General features: G+C 45.4%; 1 protein-coding gene across 3 annotated transcripts in view; it reads left to right on the top strand.

The window, feature by feature from the left end:
* Positions 1-16,013, top strand: part of LOC108545687 (uncharacterized) — a 159,639-nt gene that overhangs the window by 116,935 nt on the left and 26,691 nt on the right. For all 3 annotated transcript variants that reach the window (XR_001890099.1, XM_017897439.1, XM_017897438.1), the window contains exon 17: positions 8,829-9,010. Coding sequence is in view for 2 of the 3 variants with exons in the window: in XM_017897439.1 (XP_017752928.1) it covers positions 8,829-9,010 (182 nt within the window). In the remaining variant the exon portion in view is untranslated. The remainder of the gene's footprint in view (positions 1-8,828; positions 9,011-16,013) is intronic.

Genomic DNA, 16,013 nt, shown 5'->3' with positions numbered 1-16,013 from the left:
AAACCGGCGCACCGATTAGGGATCTACGCCGAGCCGTTTTCCACGGATAGGCCCGATCGTTTCTTATTGAATGATCGTCGTGTAGGCCAATTCAGTTAGAGTGCGTGATTTACGCGCTGGCTAGAGGAGAGTCGGTTACGTCTTACTCGTCGAGAACATTGGCTCGTAGGAGTCTGCCAAGACGAATTGGCCATCGTTTTCACCGTTGTTTATGTCCGTGCAACGAGAAAATTAAGTGTTTATTGTGCGCGCTGAAGGTAACGGTTGCTGCCAGGGATATCTGTTTCATTGAGCATCATCCTGTTAGTGGGCTTCGTCGGTATCGACGCGTGCTACCATCGTCCCTTGGGACCGTTTACGGTAGTATCTTTGTAACGAGGTTGCAAGTACGCCCCCAAGATTTTCACATTTCGTAAGGTTATTATATACTTATTTTTATGTCACCCGAGAGTGGTAAGAAACTCTAGTACTCTAATGCTTTGGAGAATAGCCGGAAAAATATAGGTACTACTTAAATCTATGGGGTTAGGTGAGATAAACATTGTCCTACCTTTTCCTTGACTTCGAAAAGGTGACGATGTGCGCTCTCTACAGCACGAGAAAGGAAATTGACACCTCCTGGTGCTGCTGTACTCTCTGCCAAGTGACGTCCATCGATGACTTCCGGTTAAAACGTTAGTTGGATGACGGGATGTCTCACTGTGTAACAAAAGATTTATCGAAACATTATTCTTTCTTTCTCTTTTTTCATTTTCAGTAATATTTTCCGTTAAATTATCGAATCGAATGTTTTTCTCCATTTCTCATACGAAGAAAAATTCTCTGAGACCTGGGTATTTATTTTCTCCGAAATCGTGTGCCTCGAAGAGTTGGGGAATCAACTGCATTGCTACCGAGTGTTGAAATTCAGGCTAAATAAACGACAAAACGATAACAACTATCCGCAATCATAAATAAACATAGTAATAACGGCACCAATAACACGGTGTTACGGCGTGTAACGTGTTAAAGCATTGTGCAAAAATTAGAAGTACTCGAAGACCGCTTTTATCGTCTGCAACATCTTTCTCTCTTTCTCTCTCTCTCTCGTCGAGACTTCAGCTACTTCCATTCGCTTCGATTTATTTCGATTTATTTCGATTTATTTCGATTTATTTCGATTTACTTGGAGAACATTCATCAGGATGATTCCATTTGCCTTTATTAACGAATCGGTTCCGGTCTAATCGGCCGAGTCCTCGGCTCGCGCGAGATTAATCGCTTCCCCTCGGAGCCGATCGGCCGATTTTCCCCTGAGGCCGATTCCACCTAACGGCCAGAAAATTACAGACGCCTGGACTGTGCGCGCGATGATTCTTCGAATTTCGACGTTCCACTTTGTCAAAGGCGATCGCGAGAAGAGGCGTCCGCTCGCCTACCGATTTCTGCTCTACTGAGCGCGATCGTTCGAGCGTGATAACGCGGCACGTATATTACGTGTAATACACGATCCGCGTTGCCACGCCGGCCACAATTATTCCGCGCATTACCCGTCGTTTCCTGTAGGTCAGTGTGAAACTCATTGCTTTCCATCCACCATGTTTTCCCGTCCGAGGCGTCCCCGCGGTCTTCCTGCCTCTCCGCCATCTGTCAGCGACCGTGTCGCGCTAATCACACACGCGCCACAGGATACACGGATCCTGTCGATCACTCGTCACGCGAGATTCTCTAACGAGACGGTCTTCCGACGCGTATGGCAAAAAAATCGTGAAAAAAGGCCTGAAAATCGAAAGGACGAAGAGGAGGTTTTACTCTCGACACGAAATAGAGTGGTCGAGGTCAGAGGATCTAGGGAGACGGCAGGATGGGATGGTCAAGGATGATCGCAGGATGATCGATGGCTCGGTGACGAGATGAAAGCAACGTGCGTTGGGTCAGAAGCGATTACGACAGTTTGACTTAGGCGGGTCGTTTAATTTTCGGGTACCATCATGTGGGATTGTTAGGTAGGGGTAAACATGTAAACGAAGCGTTTTCGAGGATTGCGTCAGTAACTTGACCTAGAAAGTTGCGGTGACCCAACAACGGTCATCTAGTCATCTTTCCGACCAACAGGCTGGGTATACGCGGTTATGGTTGCGGTTACCTAAACTGTTCCTCCGTCTGTCTATCGCGTTTCTCTTCACAGCTGTATTCGAGAAAAATTGGCAGATTATCTGTTAATCTCGAATTTCGGTATCCCTTATTTTTGCTAATTACATTATCTAGCAAGACATTTGTATCGCGTTCGGTAAAAATTTCTCTGCATTTTTCTCGTTACCATTGGTCGTAGTACTATAAGTATGTTGAACCCACTGCGAGAAAGTAACGAAATATAGGTACAATCGTGAAAGGATACTAAGAGTGCTCGGAGTTGACGAACGAGTGCATAGCGTTTGGAAGAAGACGCAAAGAAAGCTCGAACGAAACGGGAGAATGTTTTACAAAATATCACCCCTTTAAGTATTAGACACGTGAATAAATATTTTTGTGAAATTTGATCAAAAATAACGGCGATTTAATGAAATAACGATGCTTTAAAACCATACGTGCACGTGTATTCTCTTACAAAATGCTCGGAAATCGAGTAGACGAGTGTATATAACTTCCCTTCCTCTTTGATAAATGTCAATATTAATTTGACGAAAGGTAGGAACGTGCTTTAGACAAGTTCGACGAAGAAGCATCCAAAACCGGGATTATTTTTATTGGTTCTGTAGCCCTAATTAACCCATTCGCTGTCAGGGCTAATTTACAGCGTCTTACGAGTGTCGAGATTTTATTATCCTGTTTGACGAATGTCAATATTAATTTCAACAAAGACAGCAACGTGCTTCCGACAAGCTCTACGAAGAAACATCTGAAACCGGGATTATTTCTATCCATTTTGTAGCTCTAATTAACCCATTCACTGTCAGGGTTAATTCACAGCGTCTTACCCGAGTGCCAAGATCTTATTTCAAAGAAATTCCCAAAAAGTCTAACAATATTTGGTCGCGGATACAGCGCTAAAATAGCGGTATGTACAGTAATTTGGAAAGGAAAAGATCGGTCATCCTTTCTAATGATTCCTGTCTCCTATGTGTACAGTAATTTGGAAAGGAAAAGATCGGTCATCCTTTCTAATGATTCCTGTCTCCTATAGACTTAATCCGTGACCAATTTGCTAGCTATCTAAACTCGCAACCGGGATTATTTCTATCCATTTTGTAACTCTAATTAACCCATTCACTGTCAGGATTAATTCACAGCGTCTTACCCGAGTGCCAAGATTTTATTTCAAAGAAATTCCCAAAAAGTCTAACAATATTTGGTCGCGGATGCAGCGCTAAAATAGCGGTATTATTACATACAGTAATTTGAAAGTGAAAAAATCGGTCATCCTTTCTAATGATTCCTGATTCCTATAGACTTAATCCGTGACCAATTTGCTAGCTATCTAAACTCGCAATCGGGATTATTTCTATCCATTTTGTAGCTCTAATTAACCCATTCACTGTCAGGGTTAATTCACAGCGTCTTACCCGAGTGCCAAGATCTTATTTCAAAGAAATTCCCAAAAAGTCTAACAATATTTGGTCGCGGATACAGTGCTAAAATAGCGGTATGTACAGTAATTTGGAAAGGAAAAAATCGGTCAACCTTTCTAACGATTCCTGACTCCTATAGACTTAATCCGTGAGCAATTGCGAGCAATCTAAACTCGTAGCCTAAACGACGTGTCTCGGTAGTCGGCAGCCTTGGTGCACGCGCTAACTACGAGATATACCGCGTAGTTGACAGTGAATGGGCTAAGTACCACCTCTCCGTGAACGAATGTCGAATTCGAGCGGGCAAGACCTCCGACTCGTTGGTCGTTCCGTAAATCACGCGGCAAGGCGCCACGGTGACGAAATCCTTCTCGCGTGGACGCGTACCAGACGCGTGTAAATTCGCGGGATAATTCGAAACGTTTCGTAAAAGACGAGGTGGAAAAAGTCCCGATGGTTCTTTGCGTCCTTTCCAGCGGGATAGCCAAGCCCGAACCCGTTTTTACGCCGACGCGGATTTCGAGATTTCACTTGATAACCACGGCGCGCTGGATTCTTCTATAATCCAGCCGTGACAAAGTGAAAGCCGTTTTTTCCCAGAGAAAACCGTGAAAAAGCCGGCGCGAGGTTTTCCTTCGCAGCCTAGAAATCGCGATTACAGCTCGCGCGTCGCTCGGACCGTGCGCGTTGGACACAATGGCTCGAATGTAGATCGAAAAACGCAAGGAAGACCTTCGAGCTATTTTTATTGCGATCGTCATGCTCGCAAATGATCATGCGAATCGAACGCTCCCCTTGGATCGTTGCCGGCGAATCGGCTCCCTCTTCCGCCAAGCGTGTTTTCGCCTCTCCGGTGTTCTTTTTACATTCGGGTCGATCAATTTCTTTTTTCCACCGTGATACCGGGATCTCTGAAATTCTGCGCGATTTAGAAATCGTGTACAGGTTGTCCCAGATTTTTCTTCGGCGCGCGTCTACGCGCACCCACCAGCGAACATCCTTGGAATTCGAAGTGTAATTCGCGCGAAAACGTGTGGCGTCTATCTAATCTGTTCCAGCAAGGTTAGCGGACATTGCTTTTCACCGACGGTTACGAATTTGTTTACGCAGACTTTGTTCCAGGAGTGCAAGGAATTCGAATAGAGCAATCTTTCTTCATCGAATTTCATTCGTTTTCCCCAATTCGAACCTACGTTTCTGTCAATTACTTCTTGTTTCTTTTACTCGTGGAGTATGCCGATGAAAAAGCTAGCACACCCTGTATACGAATTTGTTTACGAACACGAATCGTTCGGTCGAAGAGTCCATACGAGAAATTTGGAAGAAGGAGTTTTCCTTGATCGAATTTAATTAATTTTCCCGAATTCAAGTGCACGTTTCTGTGAATCTCTTCGTATTCCTTTTACTTGCGAAATATACTAAAGAAAATACTGCGACACCCTGTATACGAATTTGTTTACGAACACGAATTTCTGGAGATCGATATTAATTGATATATCAAATTTAAGATAATGTAATCAAATAATTCGACGTGTTAATTATTATACTCTTATTTACCGCTCAAAAAGATATCCCAAGCTTTATATCAAAGAATCTTCGAATTTCTACTCTTCGCTAGCTAAGAAATCGTCGAGAGCAAAGGATTGAAACGAACAGAGAGAGAGAGAGAGAGAGAGAGAGAGAGAGAGATTATGAAATTCATCAGCAGAAAGGAAAAAGAAAATTCGAAAATTCTGCATCATTCCGAGAGAGTTAGTAGTCACGCGAATCGCTCGTGCCATTAATTTTCGCGTCCTTCCAACGGATCGGTGATCGATCTTCGGAAAAATCGTCCACTTTCATATCCGTCACTCCACGGACAGGACAGGATCTTCCTATGACTGTCGTTTTTATTTCGAAAGAAGAACGCCGATGATGAAAAAGCCTCATTACTAGAAACACCTGTAATCGCACGCGGCGTGATCCATGAAAGATACACGGCAACGATCGTTAGTCGTCGTTGAGCCATCGATCATCGTCGATCGAGCTTGCTACTCGGATCGTCCGAGAACACCCTTTCCCCTCTGCTATTCACTTTCTTCCGAGTCTTGTTTCTATTTACGAGACAGTAATTACCCGGGTGCCTCGGTTCACGGTTGCCGTGTAGCGCGGAGAGGAGAATTCGATCGGCTTTCACCGAATAATTTATTTCCCATGTACGAAGACACTTGGCGGACAACGGGGCAGTTAATTGAACGAAAGCGGGATCACGGTGTAATCGAGCGTGACCCCGATGATAGGTCGCGTGTTCGGACATCGAAAATTGATTCGCCATCGGTAATTAAGAAATCGTGTACTTGTTCGCTTGATCGAAGCTTCGTTTACGTTTAAACGAACAGCCGAGCTTTCGATATTACAGTTAACAGGGGAAACAAGGTGTTCGGGCCATGGAGTTTCGAATTTTCGGAATAATCGCTATTTTCCTGGTCTCTCGTTCCTTCGAGTTTCGCGAGGTTGTAGACCCACGACGCGACTCTGTGCGATGATCTTCGGGACCTTGATCTTCATGGATATAATCATTCTGACCTCGTTGAAGTGAAGTGATTTTCTGCTTTGTCCAGTTCTGTGCAATTCCGTTCAGTTGTATTATTGATCGAGTTCTGTGCGAGTCCCCGGTTCATCGAGTTTTGTCGAGGTCTGTGTAGTTTCCACTAGTTCTGTTGGTGATCCTGAGTTCTGTCTGATTCTGCGGTTGATGGAGCTTATTCTAGTTCTGTCGTTGATCGAGTCTTTTCTAGGTCTGTCGATGACCAAGTTCTATCTAATTCTGTCGTTGATCGAGTCCTTTTTAGTTCTGTCTAGTCCTGTCTAGTTCTGTTGTTGATCCGGAGTTCTGTCTGATTCTTCGTTTGATCGAGTTTCCCCTAGTTCTATCGATTGAGTCCTTTCTAGTTCTGTTGACGATCAAGTTCTTCTCTAATTCCGTTGTTGGTCGAGTCCTTTCTAGTTCTGCTGACAATCAAGTTCTTCTCTAATTCTGTTGTTGATCGAGTTCTTTTTAGTTCTGTCGATGACCAAGTTTTGCTCACGTCTGTTATTGATCGAGTCTTCTCTAATTCCATTGCTGATCGAGTTCTTCCTAGCTCTGTTGTCGATGGAGTTCTGAGCGACTTTGATCGGAAACGGCGTATTTTTGGAAGATGACTGCGTAGGAATGTAGGTTTATAGTACGCGATGGGTGTCCGTTCTTTTCGAAATTCGTTACAAGAAACGAGTTGATATTTAAATCGAATTTATTTATTCCACGCTAACCCGGTAACCGCGTTTCGTGGAATTATGGAAACGCGTCAGTTTCTTTACCCATTTGAATTTCGTCTTACGTTCGATTGAAATTTAATCGTCTAACTGGATAATCGGGATGACGAAGGAATCGAATTTTTTAATGACATTTCGGAGCACCGAGCTCTGATTGAAAAATCGCTTGCTCACTTATAAAATCATTCAGAAAATAGGAAGCTCAAATTCAAATTCGAAGATGCAATATTAGCGCGAAACTTAATACGACTTAAACGAGCATTTCCAAATTTCAATTCAAGATTCCATGTTCAATTTTGCCCCTTCGATTACCCGTTTGCGCGATTTTCCTTCTCGTATTAATTCCTCGATGTTTTCACATTTTCTTATCAAGGATCTCTGTGAGGTCGTTTGATCGATCGCGGTAGATTTAGCGTTAAATTAAAGAACGTTGTACGTTATGCGGCTGTTTATCCGAGCAAGATATTTATATCGAGACTATTAATTACATGCAAATATCCTAAGAAATATCGATTGCACTTATAAACGTTTATTACTTAGTATCTAGTCGTAGCGATTTCTATTTAATTTCTCGAGTCATATATATCATAGAAATATATAATTATACCGGTTAGTATTCACAGCAACGCGCATATCGCTAATTACTACCTCGTAAAACGTTTCATAGCGCAAGTAAAAAGAGGGAAAAAAGGAAGAGAAAAATCGAGGCTATCCATCCATTTCACTTCCCGTGGTTTAACTCGGATTAACCATACGCGATCCGAACTCGCAAATTGTTTGGAAGAAAGTACATAATTGGATCGATAATCGTCGGTATTAACTGTTATTTAATTTGAGATCATTCGAGACGTGTTAAATTGGAAAACATTCCGGACTCGTAGAGAGTGGAAAATATCGTAATAACTGGTATCTCGGGGAAAGCATATAAATACCGTGACATTTTTGCGACTTTTCAATCGTTCTTACCGGAGAAAATGAACAGATTTCTACTGACCGTTGAACTGAAATCGAGCATAGGCGTTAACGAAGTCTGCTTTTCTCATTTTATCCTGCGTCGTTTCACTGAAACGTAATAGAAACCTCTGATAAATTACACGTTAGTTTCTAAATATAAAAAAAGAAAGGAATAAATAATCGTAAAATTTGGTTTCAAGCTTTCAGTTTGTCAGTTGGAATATTTTAATGTAAAATTCGAACCGACGATGCTTAATTTTTTAAAAATCGAATTTAAACTCGAGTCGGAAATTCGCGAGTGTGACAAAAGTGAAAGCTCTTAAATCGGAGCAGGCTCGGTTCAAAACGATATCAACCGGTCGAATCGCGGATCGGGACCGACCGTGTACATATTTTTAAGGGCGCATCGTTGTCTCGTGGAAGAAAGTATCGAAGGAAAGTACGAAAGAAGCAGGTCATAGAAGCCATGCGAGCTGCATATGCATGCATGCATGCATGCATGCACGTATAAGCCGCTTGGCCTTAAATATCTAGCTTATTTTCACTGACATAACCTCAACGTCGTCTGGTGGGAACGAGACGTCGCGAGTAACGTAAATAATAGTAATATCAGCACCGTCGGGCGAAAGCAAGCTATTGTGCGTAATTACGTCGAACATTTCCATTTCCAACTGACCGTTACTCGCGAAAAAGAATGACGCAATAGCACGTATATAATTGCGAAATGCTCTAACCTCTTTATTTTACATCACTGCGTATCTCTCTTCTTTTTTCCTTTTCTCTTTTCTCAAATTTATTTCTCGCATTTTCCCCGCGTTTAAAAATTTCTCCATCACTTTTTCCTGCAACGCTTTATCCCGTTTCCCGATTCGAAATTTCTCGAAGAGCTGAAAGGTTAGAAAAAGATATAGAATATTTTTCGCCAATGGGCTTCTCGGTGTGATATACAACCCGGCGTAGATAATTACGGATATACGTTCACCGCGTTTATTTTCTTTAACTGACATCGTTGTCGACGTTCTCTTGTTTCAGGTATGTTGGAGAAATGGGAGTCTTTAACGACTAGAGTAGAAGAAACGCAAATGGCCACTGCGCTTCACCGGGAATTAACTTCTCTTCGCACGGAATTCAAAGCGGCACACGACAGACTCTTCTCATACGAGATCACCCTTGAGCAGCCTCACGTGTTGGACGAGCGAATTAATCGAATCACGGTGAGAGTTTTGCATTTTTACCACTCCGTCGGTATCACATTCGCTTTGACATAATTACAGTCCCATCTGCCGAGATATTTCTGCAACGAGTTCATCGTGTTATCTGTATCGACTAAAGATTCATAAATTTCCATCTTAAATCGAATTACCGAACAGTTCGACGAACTCTGTAATAATCCCATAATCGCATTTTTCAGTAACGCGAGATCGATATTCCAGTCGCGTTCTTCTTTCCGGTTCGTGTCCAGTATAAAATTACGAGCGTCGATAACCTGCCTTTGGTCGGTAACGGAGCCTTCACACTCGCCTCGTTGGTAATATTTCTGATAGCTGAGCGTTAGAGCACCGAACGCCTCTCTATTTCTCCTCGATTTTCACTGCCACGGTAAAAGTATACCGTCGAAACTCGCGATGAATCACGACTCCGTAAAAATCTACCAAACTATACGCGATCGAAACGATTCGTTACCCAACAAATAATACCAATCTCTTCCGTGGCTATCAAAATATACGTATATATACATCCACGCGAATCTCCAATCCGAACACGCCATCGTTAAGCGACATTCGATTGTCGAGATAGCCAAGAGCGTTCGTCGGAGCGGAACAAGCTGCGGCATTATTAAAAACATCGCGGAGAAGTTGGTGAGCCGGTTCGGGGAGGGCCGAGATGAAAGTAGGCGAAATAGAAGTAAGAAACGAAGGAAAGGGGGATGGCGTAGGGCACGGCGAAGCCTGGAACAGCGTCGGCGGGGCGGTCGCGGAGGAAGAGGAGTATAAAGAGCGGGAGAGAGGAGAGAAGAGGCAAGGATAGAGGCAGAGAGTGGCGTAAAAGCGTAGTCGTGTCGCACGTACGCTCGTCTGACGGCGACGTGCTCGGCATCGCAACTCGCCACAGCGAACGCCGGCGAACCTGGCCAACCCTCTGAGTTCCACCCCCCGAGAGTCATCCCCGGTCTGCCTCTACCCTCCGTCGACCCCTCTCTGGAAACCTCTGGAACACCCTGGTCTCCTCCTTCCTATTCCCCTCTTCGTTTCCCTCGCTTTCCTTCCATCCTCCTACTCTGTCTCTTTCTCGCTTTCCATCCTAGTCCTTTCTCCGCTCTCTTTCTATCTCCCTTCTCTATTTTTCTCTCTTTTCGCGTTTGCGTCCGCGTATCCCTCTCTATTTCTCCAACTTTCTCTCTGCCTCTGAGTGTCTCTGTCTTCTTCCTATCTTCGCGCGCGTGTGTATCCCTCTCTCTCTCTCTCTCTCTCGCTCTCCTCGACTCGCTCGTTTTCCAGGAAGCTCCGCCAGCAGGTGGGGCTCTTCCTCTCATTTTCGCCTCACTTTCTTCGATCCTCGACTACCCCTGTCGATCCTCGACTCTTCCCGGTCGTCTTTTTCCCGTTCACCCCTTTCCCTCCCCGTCTTCCTCACTCTTTCTCTCTCTTTCTCTCTCTGCCGCGACCCGTGCAACTTTTTCCCTCCGGCGCACCGCACGGCCCAGGGCACCCCTCGCCCTCGTAATATCCCTAACGTCCCTACCAACCTCATTGCGAAGACCAAACACATGCTCCCTATCTATCATCAAGATGTATTAGCGTCCAACATTTGCCGGGTGAACTCGTCGCTGTGCTGCATTATGCAGCAGGCGCGAGGCTGTCTAGCCGCCGACACCCGGGGCCCGATCCTTCTTGTTTTACGTGTTTTCGCGTGCCGTGTTCGGTAACCGGTCCTCGGGGTTCGGCCGACGGGGCACCGTCGAAGCCGCGGTGCCAGGTCCTCGACGGCGTTCCACGCGCCGGAATGTGCGAGCTTTCGGGGAGAAAGGGTTGACGCGACTCGCCGAGGTAAGCCGTGTGCACACTGTGTGGGGTTCCAGAAGCACCCGTTTCGGGGATTAGCTGTCGAAATGGGAGCTTGGTGACGCGTACTCCCTCTCCCTTGTTTCCTTTATTTTTTCCCCTTTTTACGGGGGTTGAATGGATTTCGGTGTCTCGTGATTTAGAACGTGAGCGAGGTAGTCGATATGGAGCAGCTTGGAATCCGCGTTTGGAAATTCGAATGTCATACACGAATTCGACGATGACTATTAAATCGACTTCGGGTACCGATCAGTCAGCGCGAGATTTCTTTTCGAATCGGAATTACACCCCAAATTTTCTGTCGCGTCCTATCTTATCCTAGGTGAAAATACTTTAGCTTTAATTTCCCGCTGCCCGCAAAGGAACCCGATCGAACGGTCGATCGGCTTAAAAGCGACGTGGAAAGCGTGGAAAAAAGGGGCCGGGAGTGGAGAAATAAAATAACGCGGAAACGAAACGATCGGAATCGCAGCGACGCGTTCGCACGACTCGACGAGACGGGGCCGAATCGACGTTAACCCGTGCAGGAATCGATTAGCCGCGTTGGTCGGCGGGTGCAGCTCGTCGCCGGCGAATATTTCGCATGCACGACGCAGAACGGAAAGCGCGGCGGAATGAGCGAGTGTGCAGCGGCGGCGTGGCGCGCGAATCCGAATGGAATGCACCGCGTGTATTACGCATTCGTAAACAGGCCTCGATCGGGCCGCTGCCACGCTATTGCGGATCGTGCGCGACACGCCGCACCGCCGATTGCGTTATTGCGTAATTCCACGACGGTGGCGTCTCGCGTTTCGATATTCCGCTCATTAGCGATCGTTCGCACTTTCCGCTTCGTGATCCGCCTCCGGACGATCCGTGGATTCCGTGAGAAAAGTCCGCCATCTCCGCGCGACGCCTCTGTCGTCTGGCATTTTCAACGCGGTCAACCAGAGAGAGAGAGAGAGAGAGAGAGAGGTCTTCGTAGGTCGTGGTTCTACGCGTCGTCGAGGTTTGTTTACTCGTCGAGATCGGCCAAGTTTCCTCGATGAGACGAGATTCGGTTTAGGGGGTTAACTCGTTAGCTGCCACGCGCATTTATGAGGGAATCCCGGTCAGACCAGCAGCAGGCGCGCTGCTTGTAAGTCCGTGGTATAACAATGCCAAGCGTCGTGCCTGGGAGCTGTTTAGGCGACGACAAAGTGTTACAAAAATGTAAGAAATGGGCTGCGTTTATCCTCATTCAGTTCTCTACGATTCCTGGTCCAGAGGTAAGGACTGTGGGCAGCAATACTTATTACCTGAACCAATAGACGGGGGACGCGCGTGCAACTGACCCGCCAAAACGCTAACCATATGTAACATGGTTGACCCTTTGCGCTCGAAGCCCTTCTCGGACAGGCGAACCAGCAACTAGAGCGCAGTTAGCCGTTTCCGATTATTTCATGAGTTCTTTACAGTAAACTTAAAATGATTTGAGACGCAATAAAACTTGTATATTTTAACATTATTTTATTATTTTATTATGTATTAACTTTATTTGAAATAACACTCGGAATTACCGACGTTTATAGCACGTCTTTTGGTTATTGAGCGTGGACGAAATTGAGATTTGAAAAAAAATTTCATTCATTCCTTCGCAATATACCTAAAGTCCAACTCTAAAATAGTCTGTCTATACCATCGTATGATAAACCTTAGAAATACCGACCTCGTGGCTCCATTAGGTATGCCAAGGCAGGATATTCCATATGCACCGCGTAACAGTAAGTTTGAAAGAAATATTCTAAATAATAACCATTCTGAAGTGCATCGTCTCACTCCACACCTCATAAGATTATACAGATAGTGCTAGGAATAGACCCGTGAAGCAATATTTCTCAGACCAAACCTAATAAATACTGTTATCGCTCGAATTACCGCATTGGTCCGAATGGTGCCTGAGGGGCACCGTTCGAGCGCAAAGGGTTAAAATGTTAAACAAAACATAAATATGGTACGACTTGGAAGAGAAATGGCCAGAAGAATGACAAAGCAAGTTGCCACACTTTGTGACACATGTAAAGAACAACCGTTTTCTTGTTTAAACTTTTTCCATAAAATCCATTCAACTTTTTGACAAGTAATATTTGAGTACGTTAATGATACAATCCTGAAATGGCTTAAAATTTATGGAAACAATGTAATTTTTTAGTTTCTTATCGCATTTTATACTGTCAGTCACCGGTGACTGACGTGGCAGCTAACGCGTTAGGGATTAGGTTAGGCTAGGTTAGGCTCGATATTTCGCAGGTTTCGCGGGATTTCGTCCGAGTCGTAGAGATTTGTTGGAAGATCTCGAAGCTTTCCGCGTCAGGATAAGCTACGTGCATCGCGTGTTACGCGTGAGCTACGAGTTTGCGAACGTGGTTCTCGAGGTTTCGGATCACTGGGAGTATCTAAATACTTTTTCTCGATCGAGTGACAGTCTTCGCGCAGTGAAAAAGAGTTCTCGATAGGTCTGTGTTCGGTTAATTCCTCGGGGTGGTTAGGCGGGTTAAAGACCGTCTCGCCTTTTGTTTAACTTCTTACGCATGGTGGGATATATTTTAATCCATCTCGAAAAATCGACGAAACAGTTGGCACTTCCTGTACCGTCTGCAAAGAAGCGCCACTTTGTTTTCGAAAAGAGACGCGCCTCGATAACTCGTGTTCGAAACATTAATTGCACCATGAGACTATATATCTCATATTTTATTTTCTTTAACGCTAGGTTTACGGACCTGTGTACCTATTTCTAAGGACACCTGTCAAATTGACAGGTTAAGGAAACCACGTTTAATTTAAAAACAATTATATATTATATTAACAGTCTTAACCCTTTGCACTCCTTTGTCGAGTGTGACTCGACATCAGTTTTCATCACAGGAACTCGTATCGACGTTCTTCGATTCCTTATTTACTGAACAAGAAAATAGAAGATAAGTAACTATTTGAATTACTTCAATTCGAAATATAAATCACAACAATGTTTGAGAACTATATTTAATATAAACAGTAAACAAAATTCTTCGAAATAAGTAGCAGTAAAAGAGAACCGGTCTTATAAAGTAAATTTCAAAGAAAATACTTAAAATAGTAGGGAGTTATTGGCAACGAAATTGAAAAATAATTCGGAGTGCAAAGGGTTAATATAAGTTAACTAAATCTGTTACCATGGTATAATTGGAGCAACCCTTCCGTCAAATTTACGGATTCCGTAAATCTAGTGTTAAAATCGTGAGCCTCGAAGAGTGAAGGGAAGATCGATTCCTCAGGGTCGCATTCCTCGCTGGTTTTTAACGATTTAGATGAACGCGAATAATCCCTTTCCAGCGCCACTTTCGCGCGGATTTGTATAAATTCTTGGATCACTCGGATGGAAAGCTTGTGTGATGAAATAGCTTGGTCGGACACAGCCACGGTTTCCCTTGACCTCGCCCAAGCAAACCGCGCGAAAACCAATTGGAACCAAGGAAGCACCGATAAAAACCGCAGCCTAGACGCGCTAAAAACTGTCGGGAACGGCTTGGTGCGATTCGAATTCCGCGCGCGTGCACGGATAACGAACTTCGGAGCAGCTTAAGATCGTAAACGAGAGACGTATACAGATTCGACGCGTGCGTCAGGTCCGCGAGGTTAATCGCGGAAGGCTTTCGCGGCGCGGAAGCTCGTTAGCCGTCTGCCAAGTCGATACGAGCTATTTCGAGTGGCCTCTGCCGTGCCTTTATTCGGCTCGATCGCGTTCGAACGCCGCGCCGCTTTTTCTCCCGCCGACCGGTGGCGGCCTCTGTTTCAAAAAGCCCGCGCCTGCCGCCGCGCGCGGCAATTAAAATACTACGCCGGCGGCGGGAAAAAGCGACGGTGACCGATGGCGCGCGTTTCTGCGAACGTTCGTCCGTCGGTTTCTCCGTTTACTGTTACTACTTGCCAGCACTCGCGGTATAGCATTGTTTATCGCTCCAAGGGTTCATTTGCGAGGAAACGCTGAAAAATTCCCGGCGTTAATTGATCCTGATTAATCTCTAATTAATTCCACGAAATATCGTTGTAATACCGCTACATGCGCGATTCACCTTTTCGCTTTGACACGACTAAAGAATTCAAATTGGAAGCTCGAAGGAGCTTTGACAGAGCAGAAATCGGTTCGGAGGACTTGGAATTAAGTCCGGGTTTTAGACAGTGATGAAATGGCAAGTTTCATAGGCGACATCTCGCGAAGTGTTTCGAATATTGCCAGTTTAGAGCGCATTGTCAGGCTTCCTGTCAAGAATTGGCAAGTCATCGAATTTATCAAACGGAGGACGAAGAGGAGGTACAGCGCGTTCGAGAAGAGATGGTACAGAGTGTTTGCATCCTCACGGCTGACTAACTTCCGTTTCACACTCCCTCGATTACAGGTAGTGATTGCTATTGAGCGAAAAGTGACGAAGATGATATAGGCATAGTCTTGGAAGTTATTACGAAGCAGAAAACTAATGCAAATACTGCCATATCCTAGCTCACTCGATCTCGCTACGGCCAGCCAATCATCTTCGTCTCCGTTTTCGGTCAATGGCGGTCACTGCTTGTATTCGAGCGAGAATGAAAACACGCTGTGCCATCTCTTCTCTAACGCGCTGTACACCGAAAATCGTATCCAAACGCGAATACTTGTATTCCTCGCGGTAGCAACGTTCACCTGCAACTCGTTCCCCTCGAGCGCATCGCTGGAAGATCTCTCTGGAAAGATTGCTCGATCTCGCCTGTCAGTGGATCATCGCGACGCGGTCAGAGTGCGCGTGACGGTAGGAGGACAGGTAAAAAGCTAATTGCTCAGTCGGAGTGTCCACGCGTGGCCTGAAAGCGAGAAACGGAGAGCGGCGAGGAGCAGAGAGAGAGAGAGAGGGGGGTGGAGAAGGCTGGCAGCCTCATAGGCATGCAGAGGCCGCAACGGCAGCCAGCCGACCGCTCTGTATACCGAATTCGAATCAATTGATTGGCTGTTGATTGGAAATTGAATTAGATCGGAATGTGCGTGTCTGCGTGTCGGAACCGCGCTTCGGATCGGGGACAGGGCGGGAAAGGGTGGATCGGAGAGGGTTGGCGGAGGCTGGGTCCCAGAGGGAAAGGGGCGATGCGGTGGGTGGTTACGGAAGAGGGGAACGGCCGCGGAGCTGCT

The sequence above is a fragment of the Eufriesea mexicana genome, unplaced genomic scaffold (assembly GCF_001483705.2).
Source record: "Eufriesea mexicana isolate 0111107269 unplaced genomic scaffold, ASM148370v2 scaffold492, whole genome shotgun sequence".
NCBI classification, from domain to species: domain Eukaryota; kingdom Metazoa; phylum Arthropoda; class Insecta; order Hymenoptera; family Apidae; genus Eufriesea; species Eufriesea mexicana.
Note: the sequence above shows the minus strand (reverse complement) of the source record. Positions and strands in the feature narration are given on the sequence as shown.